This window comes from Alosa alosa, chromosome 24 (assembly GCF_017589495.1).
Source record: "Alosa alosa isolate M-15738 ecotype Scorff River chromosome 24, AALO_Geno_1.1, whole genome shotgun sequence".
In the NCBI taxonomy this organism is placed as follows: domain Eukaryota; kingdom Metazoa; phylum Chordata; class Actinopteri; order Clupeiformes; family Clupeidae; genus Alosa; species Alosa alosa.
The window spans coordinates 27034753-27049752 of NC_063212.1; the positions used below are offsets into that span (position 1 = coordinate 27034753).

The 15000-nt window shown below is 44.5% G+C and overlaps 1 protein-coding gene across 1 annotated transcript in view; it reads right to left on the reverse strand.

The window, feature by feature from the left end:
• The window catches only part of rap1gds1 (RAP1, GTP-GDP dissociation stimulator 1), a 55360-nt gene that overhangs the window by 3758 nt on the left and 36602 nt on the right, over positions 1-15000 (reverse strand). Inside the window, exons 9-13 of the mRNA XM_048236089.1 lie at positions 5912-6063; positions 4068-4202; positions 3738-3863; positions 3071-3210; positions 559-685 (exon numbers count right to left, since the gene is read on the reverse strand). Coding sequence (XP_048092046.1) covers positions 559-685; positions 3071-3210; positions 3738-3863; positions 4068-4202; positions 5912-6063 — 680 coding nt within the window. The remainder of the gene's footprint in view (positions 1-558; positions 686-3070; positions 3211-3737; positions 3864-4067; positions 4203-5911; positions 6064-15000) is intronic.

The following is a 15000-nucleotide window of genomic DNA, read 5'->3' on the forward strand; positions in this document are numbered from 1 at the left end:
TTACATTTATTAATTTAGCACTATTATCCAAAGTGACATATATTAAAATTATATTACAAAGTCCATTGTCCCTGGAGCAATTTGGGGTTAAGTGCCTTGCTCAAATGCACAATGGTGGAAGCCAAGAATTGAACCCACAACTTTTCTGGCTGCTGCATGCTAGCCTAGCTCCTTAGGTCAGACCCCCCCTGAGAATGTCAGAACAGCATTTATTGCACAACATTGCCAGTTAAAATGCTATATAGTACATACTGCTGCTATAAATGTGTCTGGGTAGGCGGCCTACATACTCTATTGTTCACATTTGCCACCAACACCATCACAACCTCACATATGCCACCAACACCATCACAACCTCACATTTGCCACCAACACCAATCAAGCGGACATTCCTTCCTCCGTTATTATTTTAACCGCCACTGGTGTGTTTGTGTGTGTGTCTATGATATCAACTCCATCACTTTCACCCCCAGCCAGACAGGGAGGGATAAGAGGTCACCACAAGGTCAGGAGGTTACGTGAGGTCAGATATGACCTTTGACCTCTGGGTGGACTCACCCAGGTCGAGGGCGCCGATGACCCCCAGGGCAACCAGAGCCTCGTTCTGCATGATCATGTGCTCACTCGTTGCCATGGTCACCAGGTGCTTGACACCGCCACTCTGAATAACTGTTCTGACGACGTCCTGTGAGGGTGAACACACACACATACACCATCATTATCATCATCATCCTCATTAGCTGCTTTTAGACAGTGTTTGTGTAAGTAGGTGTCTGCATGTTCTGCGGATATCAAGCGGATGGACCGTATATCTGAACAGCATATCCCGACATGTTACAAGTACTTCCGCCGGACGTCACGTAAATGAGCTCCTATCTGAACGAGGAGATGAACATGCGAGAGGCGACGCTGTGGCGATGGTGTTTCTTTCAACACACGCTGGCAAGGGAGAGCACTCAGGTCAACAAACGTCTCCTCAACCTCACCACACACACAAACACACACCTGTGAGACTCATCGTTTTATTCATGACTGCACTGCGTTCCAAATTATTATGCAAATTACATTTTTCTCCGAATAGTTGATGCAAATGACAGTCAGAATAATTTTCAAGTCATTAACCGTTTGGAACCCTAAATGTCATTAAAAAAATGACAAGGTATAGTGCTGCAGAGATATCAACCTGAATTAGCATGCTAAATTACTAGCCACAGCCCGACAGGTGTATACTCTTTGGTTCAAGTACGCCCATAAGCCTGTGGCTAGTAATTTAGCATGCAATTTAGCATTCAGGTTGATGTCTCTGCAGCACTATACCGTGTCATAATGACATCATCATACCGTGTCATTATGACATCATCGCTCTTATTTCTTTTCATTCTTTTGATGCGTGTAGCTCATTTTTTGGATATTTTTACCTCAATTCTTACACATGGCACCTTTAAGTATAAGTATAAGCAGGGTAGGAATTTCACGGCGGCCACGACGGCCATGGCCGTCTTTGCCCCTTGCGTTGGCCGTGATGCCTCTTTGAAAATCAGAGGTTTACAGGCCACTGTGGCCTTGGTGCCCCCTTCTTTCAATATTCTGGTTTGCGTCCGATTAATAGCGTATTTTATTAGCCTATGGCCTGACAAAATAATCTTAGCATTCACAGCGCAAACAAACTAATGTAGTCTTTTATGCAGTGGAGAAAGTGAGTCCAGATTCACCCATTATTTTCAGTTTAACTACAGTACTCGCGAAGTAGCCTACACATCATACAGACGTCACAAGTATCACATCACATGAAAGAGCTTTTTCTCAGCTTGTAAACGATGTTAGCAGTTTGGTGATCGGTTCGCGAGACAAATAAATACTATGATTAAATTGAATCATAAATTCTAGGTTCTGCGCCTATCTCCCTACCCATTCATCTTGGTGGAATACTTCACAACAAGGCAAACCATATATCAAAATAAACAGCAGACCTTAGCGAACACGAAGGTTTAAAGCAGTCCCCTGTACAGTTAGCCGTTCCAGAGTAATCCGGTTTTGAATTTGCAGCAAATTTCGACATGCATGTCTCCAAATTTGGGCTTTAAGTTTCACAACGCGTTTAAATTTTTCGACGTGATTTCATAACAGGCCAAATACAAAATGTGAATGTTACAAATATCGCCTAGATGTCGGTAAATGTTAAAATCAGAGGATATACAGCTGACCAAGAGTTTGTTAAAGTAGCCTTAATGATCACAAAATGCTAAGCATGCATCTAGGCTATTTGAGTTTCTTAAAGCTGAGCTGTGCTAAATTGTTCAATACATGATTTCATAACAGGCCAAATATAAAGTAAATGTTAAATATAGCCTAGATATCTGTAAATATTAGATAATCAGATGATTTACAGTTCTATGTAATATGTCATGTTTCATGTTTTTGTAATGTTTCATACAGTGATGCAGGTCTACTGCTGTGAATAGGCTAAATACAATTTTGATCATTTTTAGAGCCTACTACTATAGTTAACTTTGGCCTTTGTGCCCTGACATGTGGCCTTTGTGCCCCCCACCAGATATGCCCAACTGAAGGCCAAGTGGCCTTGCCCCTAAAAAGGTGAAATTCCAAGCCTGAGTATAAGTATATATACTCACTTGATCCCGTGAGGGAAATTTGGTCTCTGCATTTATCCCAATCCGTGAATTAGTGAAACACACTCAGCACACACAGTGAACACACAGTGAGGTGAAGCTCACACTAATCCCGGCGCAGTGAGCTGCCTGCATCAACAGCGGCGCTCGGGGAGCAGTGAGGGGTTAGGTGCCTTGCTCAAGGGCACTTCAGCCGTGCCTACTGATCGGGGGCGGCTTGAACCGGCAACCCTCCGGTTACAGGTCCGAAGTGCTAACCAGTAGGCCACGGCTGTTCTTGGAGAGTTCCTGCTTTAATGTCTTGCAGTTGGACTCTCCCATCATCACGTGTGTGTGTGTGTGTCTGTGTATGTATGTATGTATGTGTGTGTGTGTGTGTGTATGTATGTATGTATGTGTGTGTGTGTGTGTGTGTGTGTGTGTGTGTGTGTGTGTGTCACCTTTGACTTGCTGTGTCGGATGAGGGCGGATAGCAAGCGGTTGGACTCCCCCATCACTCCTGCGTGGTCTTTAGCTTCACACCACTCCACCAGCCTCTCCACAAGCTTACAGTTGGTACCCAGCTGATCCGCTGCATCCACCACACACACACACACACACACACACACATATACACACACAAACGCACATATACACACGCACACGCACACACACATTGAGATCATTAATACACATTTACTGAATATACCAATACCGTGAATAAATAAACAAATAGGATTTTTAAATGGACACTTTCAGTCAATGAGCCTCTAAATGAATGTGTGTGTGTGTGTGTGTGTGTGTGTGTGTGTGTGTACCTTGCGTGTCGATGAGCATGTGTAGGGTGCCCAGCAGTTTGAACTGGACTGTTGGCATATCAGACTGAGTGTGTGTGTCTACACGTGTGTGAGTGTGTGTACCTTGCGTGTCGATGAGCATGCGTAGGGTGCCCAGCAGTTTGAACTGGACTGTTGGCATATCAGACTGAGTGTGTGTGTGTGTACACATGTGTGAGTGTGTGTAGCTTGCGTGTCGATGAGCATGCGTAGGGTGCCCAGCAGTTTGAACTGGACTGGTGGCATATCAGACTGAGTGTGTGTGTGTGTACACGTGTGTGAGTGTGTGTACCTTGCGTGTCAATGAGCATGCGTAGGGTGCCCAGCAGTTTGAACTGGACTGGTGGCATCTCTGACTGCAGGAACTTCAGCACGACCTCGGCCACACCCGCTGCCAGCATCTTAGACTTATTCACCACTGGAAGGAGGGATCGATCAATCAATCAATCAATCAATCAATCAATCAATCAATCAACCAATCAATCAACAAATCAATCAAATCAACCAATCAATCAACAAATCAATCAAATCAACCAGCAGCATATCATCACCCATGGCTGCTGCAACCACCTCTGAAACAGGATGAGGTCAGGGAGACAGGAAGTGAGGTGTGCGTGTGTACCAGGAATGGCGAGGTTCCTGAGCGCGCTCAGAGCAGCGTGTTGCACGGTGACGTTGCCCTCCTCCACGTGACGCTCCAACAGATCCAGAAGCTTCTGAACGATCCCAGTCTCAACCATGTGGATACAGTTCCCATCTGAGAGGAGGAGAGAAGGAGGAGTGGAAGAGTAGAGGAGGGCGAGAGGGAGGAGGGGAGGAGAGGAGGAGAAGGAGTGGAGGAGGAGGGGTGGAGGAGGAAGAGAGAGGAGGAGAGGAGGAGGAGGGGTGGAGGAGGAAGAGAGGAGGAGGAGGGGTGGAGGAGTAGAGGAAGGCGAGAGAGGTGACGGAAGAAGATTCGAGGGGAAGAGAGGAGAGGAGAGAGAGGAGGAGAGGAGAAGAGAGGAGAGGTGAGAGGAGGAGAGGTGAGAGGAGAGGAGAGAGGAGGAGAGGAGAGGAGAGAGGAGGAGAGGAGGGGAGGAGGAGGAGAGAGGAGAGGAGAGAGGAGGGGAGGAGGAGGAGGAGAGGAGAGGAGGAGAGGAGAAATATCAGTCTTAAAATCCCAGTGAATTTATTTTAGTGTGTGTGAGTGTGTGTGAGTGTGTGCCGGTTTCCACACACTGTTGTACCCTTGAGCAAGGCATTTAACCTGAGCTGCTCTGGGGACAATGTAATAATGCCCTTCAGATATAACTGACATGTAATAATGCCCTTCAGATATAACTGACATGCAATAATGCCCTTCAGATATAACTGACATGTAATAATGCCCTTCAGATATAACTATCATGCAAGTCACTTGCCCTTCAGATATAACTGACACGTAATAATGCCCTTCAGATATAACTGACATGTATAAATGCCCTTCAGATATAACGATCATGCAAGTCACTTGCCCTTCAGATATAACTGACATGCAATAATGCCCTTCAGATATAACTGGCATGCAAGTCACTTTGGAAAAAGCTTCCTTAAAAGAATACATGTGACTGTGTGTATGTCAACATCTAGTCATGTTTATCTGTATATCTACATGTACATCTAGTCATGTTAATCTGTATATCTACATGTGCATCTAGTCATGTTTATCTGTATAGCTACATGTACATCTAGTCATGTTTATCTGTGTGTATATCTACATGTGCATCTAGTCATGTTTATCTGTATATCTAAATGTACATCTAGTTATGTTTATCTGTATATCTACATGTACATCTAGTCATGTTTTTCTGTGCCAATCATGTATATGCACAGTGGCACTAGCATATGGAGAGTGCAGCAATAAGTGCCACTTACATAGAATAGAATAACAATGAGTGTGTGTATGTGTGTGTTTTAGTGTGTGTGTGTGAGAGTGTGTGTGTGTGTGTGAGTTTGAGTGTGTGTTTGTGTGTGAGAGAGAGAGAAAGAAAGAGAGAGAGAGAGCGTGTATGTGTGTATATGTATGTGAGTGTGAGAGAGAGAGAGAGAGAGAGAGAGAGAGAGAGTGTGTGTGTGTGTGTGCATCAGGTTGGCATCTCACCGTTGCGGGCGAAGTTGGCGATGGCCAGCGCTCCTGTGTGTGTGTGTGTGTGTGTGTGTGTGTGGGCATCAGGTTGGCATCTCACCGTTGCGGGCGAAGTTGGCGATGGCCAGCGCCCCTGTGTGTGTGTGTGTGTGTGTGTTTATCTCACCATTGCGGGCGAAGTTGGCGATGGCCAGCGTCCCTGTGTGTGTGTGTGTGTATCTCACCGTTGCGGGCGAAGTTGGCGATGGCCAGCGCTCCTGTGTGTGTGTGTGTGTGTATGTGTGTGTGTCTCACCGTTGCGGGCAAAGTTAGCGATGGCCAGCGCTCCTGTGTGTGTGTGTGTGTGTGTGTATGTGTCTCACCGTTGCGGGCGAAGTTGGCGATGGCCAGCGCTCCTGCCAGCTGCAGCTGGTGGTTGTCAGATGGAACCCACGAGAGAACCCTCTGGAACACACTCCCCTTCCCGCCCTCAAACAGCTTCTGCATCGACTCATCTAGAACACACACACACACCCTTTTTAAACAAAGATGTATGTGACTGTGTGCATGTCTGTGTGTGTGTCTGTCTGTGCATGTCCATGTATGCATGTGTGTGTCTGTGTGCAAGTGGGAGTGTTTCTCTGTGTTTGTGTGTGAGTGTGTATGTATGCGCATGTGTATATGTGTGTATGTGTCTGTCTGTGTGAGTGTGTGTCTGTGTGAGTGCGTGTCTGTGTGAGTGTGTGTGTGAGAATGTGTTTACAGGGTAATAAAAATGTTACGAGTGCTGCGGCATTGAGACCACTAAAGCAAAATAAATTTTACATAACACACGCGCGCACGCACACACACACACACACACACGCCTTGCCGAAGCGCCCTTGCCTTGCCGCACCATTACGCGCACACACACACACAGAGCCACTTCTATAAAATATTTAAAAAGGAATAAAAGGCAGCTGGCCAACCCTCCATCAAACACTCACAGTGCTAACACACACACTCCATCAAACACTCACAGTGCTAACACACACACTCCATCAAACACTCACAGTGCTAACACACACACTCAGAGTTCTAACACACACACTCACACTCACACACTCACTCACACACACACACACACACACACACACACACACACACTCACGGTTCTAACACACACACACACACACCCACAGAGAGAGAGAGACACACACACACACACAGAGAGACACACACTCACACTCTCACTCACACTCACACACACACACTCACAGTTCTAACACACACACACACACAGAGAGACACACACACACACACACACACACAGTTCTAACACACACACACACACACACCCACAGAGAGAGACACAAACTCACACACAAAGAAAGACAAGCACAAGCACACACACACACACAGAGACACACACACACACACACACACACACACAGAGACACACACACACACACTCACAAAGAAAGACAAGCACACACAAACAGACACACACAAACACTCACAGAAAAAGACAAGCACACACACACACACACACACTCACAGAGAAAGACAAGCGCACACACACACACAAAGACACCCACACACTCACAGAGAAAGACAAGCGCACACACACACACACAGACACACCCACACACACAGGCACACTAACTCACAGAGAAAGACAAGCACATATACACAAGCACACACAGAGCTCAGCAGCCCTAACCACATAGAGTCCACTGACAGATGGGATTTGGACACGTGTCAACAGTCAAACCTCTTGGGGTAAGAGTGTGTGTGTGTGTGTGTGTGTGTGTGTGTGTGTGTGTGTGTGTGTGTGTGTGTGTGTTTGTGCGTGCTTGTGCTCAGTTTAAACACATGTCTATGTAAGACTCTGCATGAATGGGCCCCGAGTTTGAGAACGGAGATAACAGGAGTGTGTGTATAGTGCATCACATGTGTTATTGGGGATAACAGGAGTGTGTGTATAGTGTAGCACATGTGTAACAGGACAACAGGAGTGTGTGTATAGTGTATCACATGTGGTAAAGTAAGCGGTCAGGTGTGGTCACTGTGGGCAGAGTCAGGCGGAAGTCCATTAGAGAGAGGTTTGTGTGTGTGTAGAACTAGAGATGCAAAACTAGATGCACCGATTGCAATTTTCTGGGCCGATGCCGATTTCCGATTTTTCATAGAGTTTGACCTGCCGATACCGATTTTAGCCGATTCCGATTTCATTTCTTCTAACCATTTTACAGCACACACACAAATAGTTATTTTCTATCTTTTCTTTAATAGAACATGTTAATATAGAAATCTATCTATCTATCTATCTATCTATCTATCTATCTATCTATCTATAAATGTAATCAACTTATCAATAATGAAATAAAAAAATGGAAACGGTGAGCAGACAGATTCTTCAGCTGCAGTATCAAACCAGTTTCCCAGTGTGGGACTGAAAGTATCAAACCAGTTTCCCAGTGTGGGACTGAAAGTATCAAACCAGTTTCCCAGTGTGGGACTGAAAGTATCAAACCAGTTTCCCAGTGTGGGACTGAAAGTATCAAACTATAATGTTTCCCAGTGTGGGACTGAAAGTATCAAACTATAATGTTTCCCAGTGTGGGACATTCATTTCACACTATACTGTTTCCCAGTGTGGGACACTCATTTCACACTATAATGTTTCCCAGTGTGGGACATTTATTTCACACTATACTGTTTCCCAGTGTGGGACACTCATTTCACACTATACTGTTTCCCAGTGTGGGACACTCATTTCACACTATACTGTTTCCCAGTGTGGGACACTCATTTCACACTATACTGTTTCCCAGTGTGGGACACTCATTTCACACTATAATGTTTCCCAGTGTGGGACACTCATTTCACACTATAATGTTTCCCAGTGTGGGACACTCATTTCACACTATACTGTTTCCCAGTGTGGGACACTCATTTCACACTATACTGTTTCCCAGTGTGGGACACTCATTTCACACTATAATGTTTCCCAGTGTGGGACATTTATTTCACTGAAAGTGTGGAACTCTTTTTTTTTTTTTTTTTCTTCTCACATCCAATATCCAGTTAAAAATACAAAAACAATGTTCATGATACATTTGAACATGCTACCATGGAACATATTGTCATATGCATTGATGAATGTATGGGAGGGCGAGGGGAAAGTGGGATTAGGCCATCACGCAAACGCAGGGGAGAAGTGCTAATAGCGATTAGGTGCTCCACCATATAAAACAGCGCAAGTCTGTTTTGCGGTGAAAAACTTAAATCCAAATTCCGGTTAAATGCATCAATTAGGCTATAGGAACTTTCAGAGACGGCTGATTCAGTATTCAGAGCATCAGTTTTCTTCATTGTAGGCTACAATGTCAAAAGCAACTTTAACTTTTGTTTGCCTTTCTAGGCTATCGTTTGTTCACTTTCACAACATCCACTTTTCAATCTGCTAGACAGTATTAAAGCATAGCCGCAGTCTACGTGCAGTAAATAGTTCCGTTTTTTAAGTGGAGTAGAACTACTAGGGCTACTGTATGTCGCTGCTTGTTGACATCTTATTATCATGTAGCCTATGATCACTAAACTTTGATTCTTTTTAATGTCGCAATCGGTTATCTCCGTTCAGCTGCGCTTGCGGTTCACATGTATCGCTGTGTGGGGCGGAAGCTGCACTGAATACAACAGGAAAGCCCTGCAGCGCATAGTGAACACAGCTGGAAGGATTTATTGGTGCTTCTCTCCCCTCCCTGAAGGACATTTACACCTCCCACCTCACCCGCAAGGTGACCACAATTGTGAGTGATGCAAGTCACCCCGCTCACAATTTGTTTGATCTACTGCCCTCTGGGAAGAGGTACAGAAGCCTGCGCTCCCGCACCACCAGACTCACCAACAGCTTCATACACCAGGCTGTTAGGATCCTGAACACTCCCCCCCTCTCCCCCCTCCACCCTCAGCTACATAACACCCTGGACTTTTAGACCCACAATGGCTGCCTTGCAGAGAAAGACAAGCACATATACACAAGCACACACAGAGCTCAGCAGCCCTAACCACATAGAGTCCACTGACAGATGGGATTTGGACACGTGTCAACAGTCAAACCTCTTGGGGTAAGAGGGTGTGTGTGTGTGTGTGTGTGTGTGTGTGTGTGTGTGTGTGTGTGTGTGTGTGTTTGTGCGTGCTTGTGCTCAGTTTAAACACATGTCTATGTAAGACTCTGCATGAATGGGCCCCGAGTTTGAGAACGGAGATAACAGGAGTGTGTGTATAGTGCATCACATGTGTTATTGGGGATAACAGGAGTGTGTGTATAGTGTAGCACATGTGTAACAGGACAACAGGAGTGTGTGTATAGTGTATCACATGTGGTAAAGTAAGCGGTCAGGTGTGGTCACTGTGGGCAGAGTCAGGCGGAAGTCCATTAGAGAGAGGTTTGTGTGTGTGTAGAACTAGAGATGCAAAACTAGATGCACCGATTGCAATTTTCTGGGCCGATGCCGATTTCCGATTTTTCATAGTTTGACCTGCCGATACCGATTTTAGCCGATTCCGATTTCATTTCTTCTAACCATTTTACAGCACACACACAAATAGTTATTTTCTATCTTTTTCTTTTTAATAGAACATGTTAATATAGAAATCTATCTATCTATCTATCTATCTATCTATAAATGTAATCAACTTATCAATAATGAAATAAAAAATGGAAACGGTGAGCAGACAGATTCTTCAGCTGCAGTATCAAAACCAGTTTCCCAGTGTGGGACTGAAAGTATCAAACCAGTTTCCCAGTGTGGGACTGAAAGTATCAAACCAGTTTCCCAGTGTGGGACTGAAAGTATCAAACCATAATGTTTCCCAGTGTGGGACTGAAAGTATCAAACTATAATGTTTCCCAGTGTGGGACTGAAAGTATCAAACTATAATGTTTCCCAGTGTGGGACATTCATTTCACACTATACTGTTTCCCAGTGTGGGACACTCATTTCACACTATAATGTTTCCCAGTGTGGGACATTTATTTCACACTATACTGTTTCCCAGTGTGGGACACTCATTTCACACTATACTGTTTCCCAGTGTGGGACACTCATTTCACACTATACTGTTTCCCAGTGTGGGACACTCATTTCACACTATAATGTTTCCCAGTGTGGGACACTCATTTCACACTATAATATTTCCCAGTGTGGGACATTCATTTCACTGAAAGTGTGGAACTCTTTTTTTTTTTTTCTTCTCTCACATCCAATATCCAGTTAAAAATACAAAAACAATGTTCATGATACATTTGAACATGCTACCATGGAACATATTGTCATATGCATTGATGAATGTATGGGAGGGCGAGGGGAAAGTGGGATTAGGCCATCACGCAAACGCAGGGGAGAAGTGCTAATAGCGATTAGGTGCTCCACCATATAAAACAACGCAAGTCTGTTTTGGCGGTGAAAACTTAAATCCAAATTCGGTTAAATGCATCAATTGGGCTATAGGAACTTTCAGAGACGGGCTGATTCAGTATTCAGAGCATCAGTTTTTCTTCATTGTAGGCTACAATGTCAAAAGCAACTTTTAACTTTTGTTTGCCTTTCTAGGCTATCGTTTGTTCACTTTCACAACATCCACTTTTCAATCTGCTAGACAGTATTAAAGCATAGCCTTGAGTCCACGTGCAGTAAATAGTTCCGTTTTTTAAGTGGAGTAGAACTACTAGAGGGCTACTGTATGTCGCTGCTTGTTGACATCTTATTATCATGTAGCCTATGATCACTAAACTTTGATTCTTTTTAATGTCGCAATCGGTTATCTCCGTTCAGCTGCGCTTGCGGTTCACATGTATCGCTGTGTGGGGCGGAAGCTGCACTGAATACAACAGGAAAGCCCTGCAGCGCATAGTGAACACAGCTGGAAGGATTTATTGGTGCTTCTCTCCCCCTCCCTGAAGGACATTTACACCTCCCACCTCACCCGCAGCAGACCACAATTGTGAGTGATGCAAGTCACCCTGCCTCACAATTTGTTTGATCTACTGCCTCTGGGAAGAGGTACAGAAGCCTGCGCTCCCGCACCACCAGACTCACCAACAGCTTCATACACCAGGCTGTTAGGATCCTGAACACTCCCTCTCCCTCCACCCCCGCCAGCAACATAACACCCTGGACTTTAGGACCCCACAATGGCTGCCTTGCACTACTCCACTTGCACCACCCACTTGCACTACTCCCTTGCACTACTCCACTTGCACCACCTCACTACTCCCTTGCACCACCCACCACTCCACTTGCACTACTCCACTTGCACTACCTCCACTTGCACTACTCCACTTGCACCACTCCACCTGCACCACTCCCACTTTTTCTCCCCACTTTTCTCACCCACTACCCACCTTGCACTACTCCACTTGCTTTTCTCCTTGCACTACTCCACTACTCCAATTTGCACCACTCCACTCTGCACCCTACCCACTCTGCACTACTCCCAATTTTGCACTCCACCTTGCACTACTCCACTACTCCACTTGCACTGCCCACTACTCCACTCTTGCACTCTCCCACTTGCACTACCCACGCCTCCCAATTTGCACTCACTCCAATTTGCACTCCCACTTGCACACTTGCAGCTTGTTGTTGTTGTCCTGTTGTCCTGAACACTTCTGAACACACTTCTGCTGCTCTTACATAACTTGCACCACTATGCCACTTGCATGCTTAGGTCAAACAAAACTACCTCAGCCATTTATTGGCTGACTTTTGCACTATTATATTGACTGTCTACTGTATGCACAATTGCACAATTTCTACCAAATTTTGCTGCTCTTATTTCTTCATTCATTGTACCTTCTTATTTTACTTTTTATATTGTTTACTTGAATGTTATGTTTGTCTGTGGACAAATTGCAAAAATCTTGTTCCACCGTGGGATAGTAGAAACGCAATTTCGATCTCTTTGTATGTCTTGACATGTGAAGAAATTGACAATAAAGCAGACCTTGACTTTGACATGTGAGCAGCACGCCGACATGCAGTGACAGTGGCGGTGATGATGGCGTTTACGAGCCTAATGAAGAGACAGCTTAGTAAATTCCACGCCAATATGGCAGCACAGTTAGCTGCATAGAAAAACTCAGTAGCCTATTAGTGCTTTCTGTGTAGCCCTACATCCAGCCCTGAGTGTTGGCCTTGTTGCTAGCTTCTTCAAACTTTTACCAAACTCAGCTGGGTGTTAATTATGCTCTCGCGTATGCATTTGATCGGGGTATAAAAATCGGCATGTCTCAGATCAGATCATGCCCGATCACGTGAAAATCGGCCAATTCCGGTCACCAGCCGATCTATCTGGTACATCTCTAGTTAAAACCATCACTATAGCTGCAATATTTACCTCCTGTTTAAAATAAAGCAATCACTGGCCCTGTTTACATAGACACCTTCAATCTGATTACTAATGGAGTAGTGGGCTCAATCGGAATCGGACACAATGCCACCCATACACACACACAATGCCACCCATCACACACACAATGCCACCCATACACACACACACAATGCCACCCATACACACACACACACAATGCCACCCATGCACACACAACACAATGCCACCCATACACACACCACCACACACACACAATGCCACCCATGCACACACACACAATGCTACCTATGTAATAATAATAATAATAATAATGCCACCCATGCACACACACACACAATGCCACCCATACACACACACATACACAATGCCACCCATCACACACACACAATGCCACCCATACACACACACACACACAATGCCACCATACACACACACACACACACAATGCCACCCATCACACACACACACAATGCCACCCATACACACACACACACACAATGCCACCCATGCACACACACACACAATGCCACCCATGCACACACACACACAATGCCACCCATACACACACACACACAATGCCACCCATGCACACACATACACAATGCCACCCATACACACACACACACACAATGCCACCATACACACACACACAATGCCACCCATACACACACACATAATAATAATAATGCCACCCATAATAATAATAATGCCACCCATAATATCAATATCAATAATAATAATGCCACCCATGCACACACACAATGCCACCCATACACACACACACACACACAATGCCACCCATGCACACACACACACACAATGCCACCCATACACACACACACACACAATGCCACCCATGCACACACACACACAATGCCACCCATACACACACACACACACAATGCCACCCATACACACACACACACAATGCCACCCATGCACACACATACACAATGCCACCCATATCATCATCAATAATGCCACCCATAATAATATCATCAATAATGCCACCCATGCACACACAATAATAATGCCACCCATGCACACACACACACAATGCCACCCATACACACACACAATGCCACCCATAATAATAATAATAATAATGCCACCCATACACACACACATAATAATAATAATGCCACCCATATCAATAATGCCACCCATGCACACACAATAATAATGCCACCCATGCACACACACACAATAATAATGCCACCCATAATAATAATAATAATGCCAATCTATACTATAGTCCTCTTTGATTGTTGGATAACTGCGACATTTCTTCTTCCTGCTCAGGTGTTCCCTATGTGGTAATAATGCAGAGTGACGAGAACAATGAGTTTCCATGGCAACAATACAACTAGGAGCTTCTAAATGATTAAACGCTTGTTCCATGTAAACGCAGATTAACCCTTAGAACCCTAAGCTGTTTTTAGGGCATTTTCACTACCTTTATTCATAAGGATTTATTCTAGCCATTGTAAGTGCCACACACACATATTATAAATAGTTTTTTTCAGCAGAGTCTAGGCTGTCCAGATCTGCCATCATTTAATGTATTAGTACTATCATTGATTTTATTTTGATTTTTAAAGAATTAAAATATAAAAGCATTATAAAATTTTATATTTCACATGTATCTCACCACAGCAAGCCTTGGTTCTACATGTATTTCATGTGTGTAGGGTAGACTGTCCTGAAACGGGCAATATAATTGCCATGTAAGAGGGATACTCTGGGGCTGAGCAATGTACAGAAATATGTGGTGTGTGATTTACAGAAATAAATACCATTTTTTATTTAGTGATAAAAAATGACCATATCTCTCCATGCAGGAATTTGCTAGGATCTCAAAACCGGATTATGAACATGCTTTTGGCCATAGACACACATGATAGCTGCTTTGATTATAATATGCTTTGCCACAAAAACGCATGAAGTCCAGCTATAAGGAAGTTATTATTTTTCTGTCACTTGCCTGTTTTATAACCCAGAAGGATGTACTAGGTATCAAATGATAGCTCTAAGTCTCCCTTTTCATCTGACAGTGTGGTATATCTACAGATCACGGGTCCGCGAAAGTAAT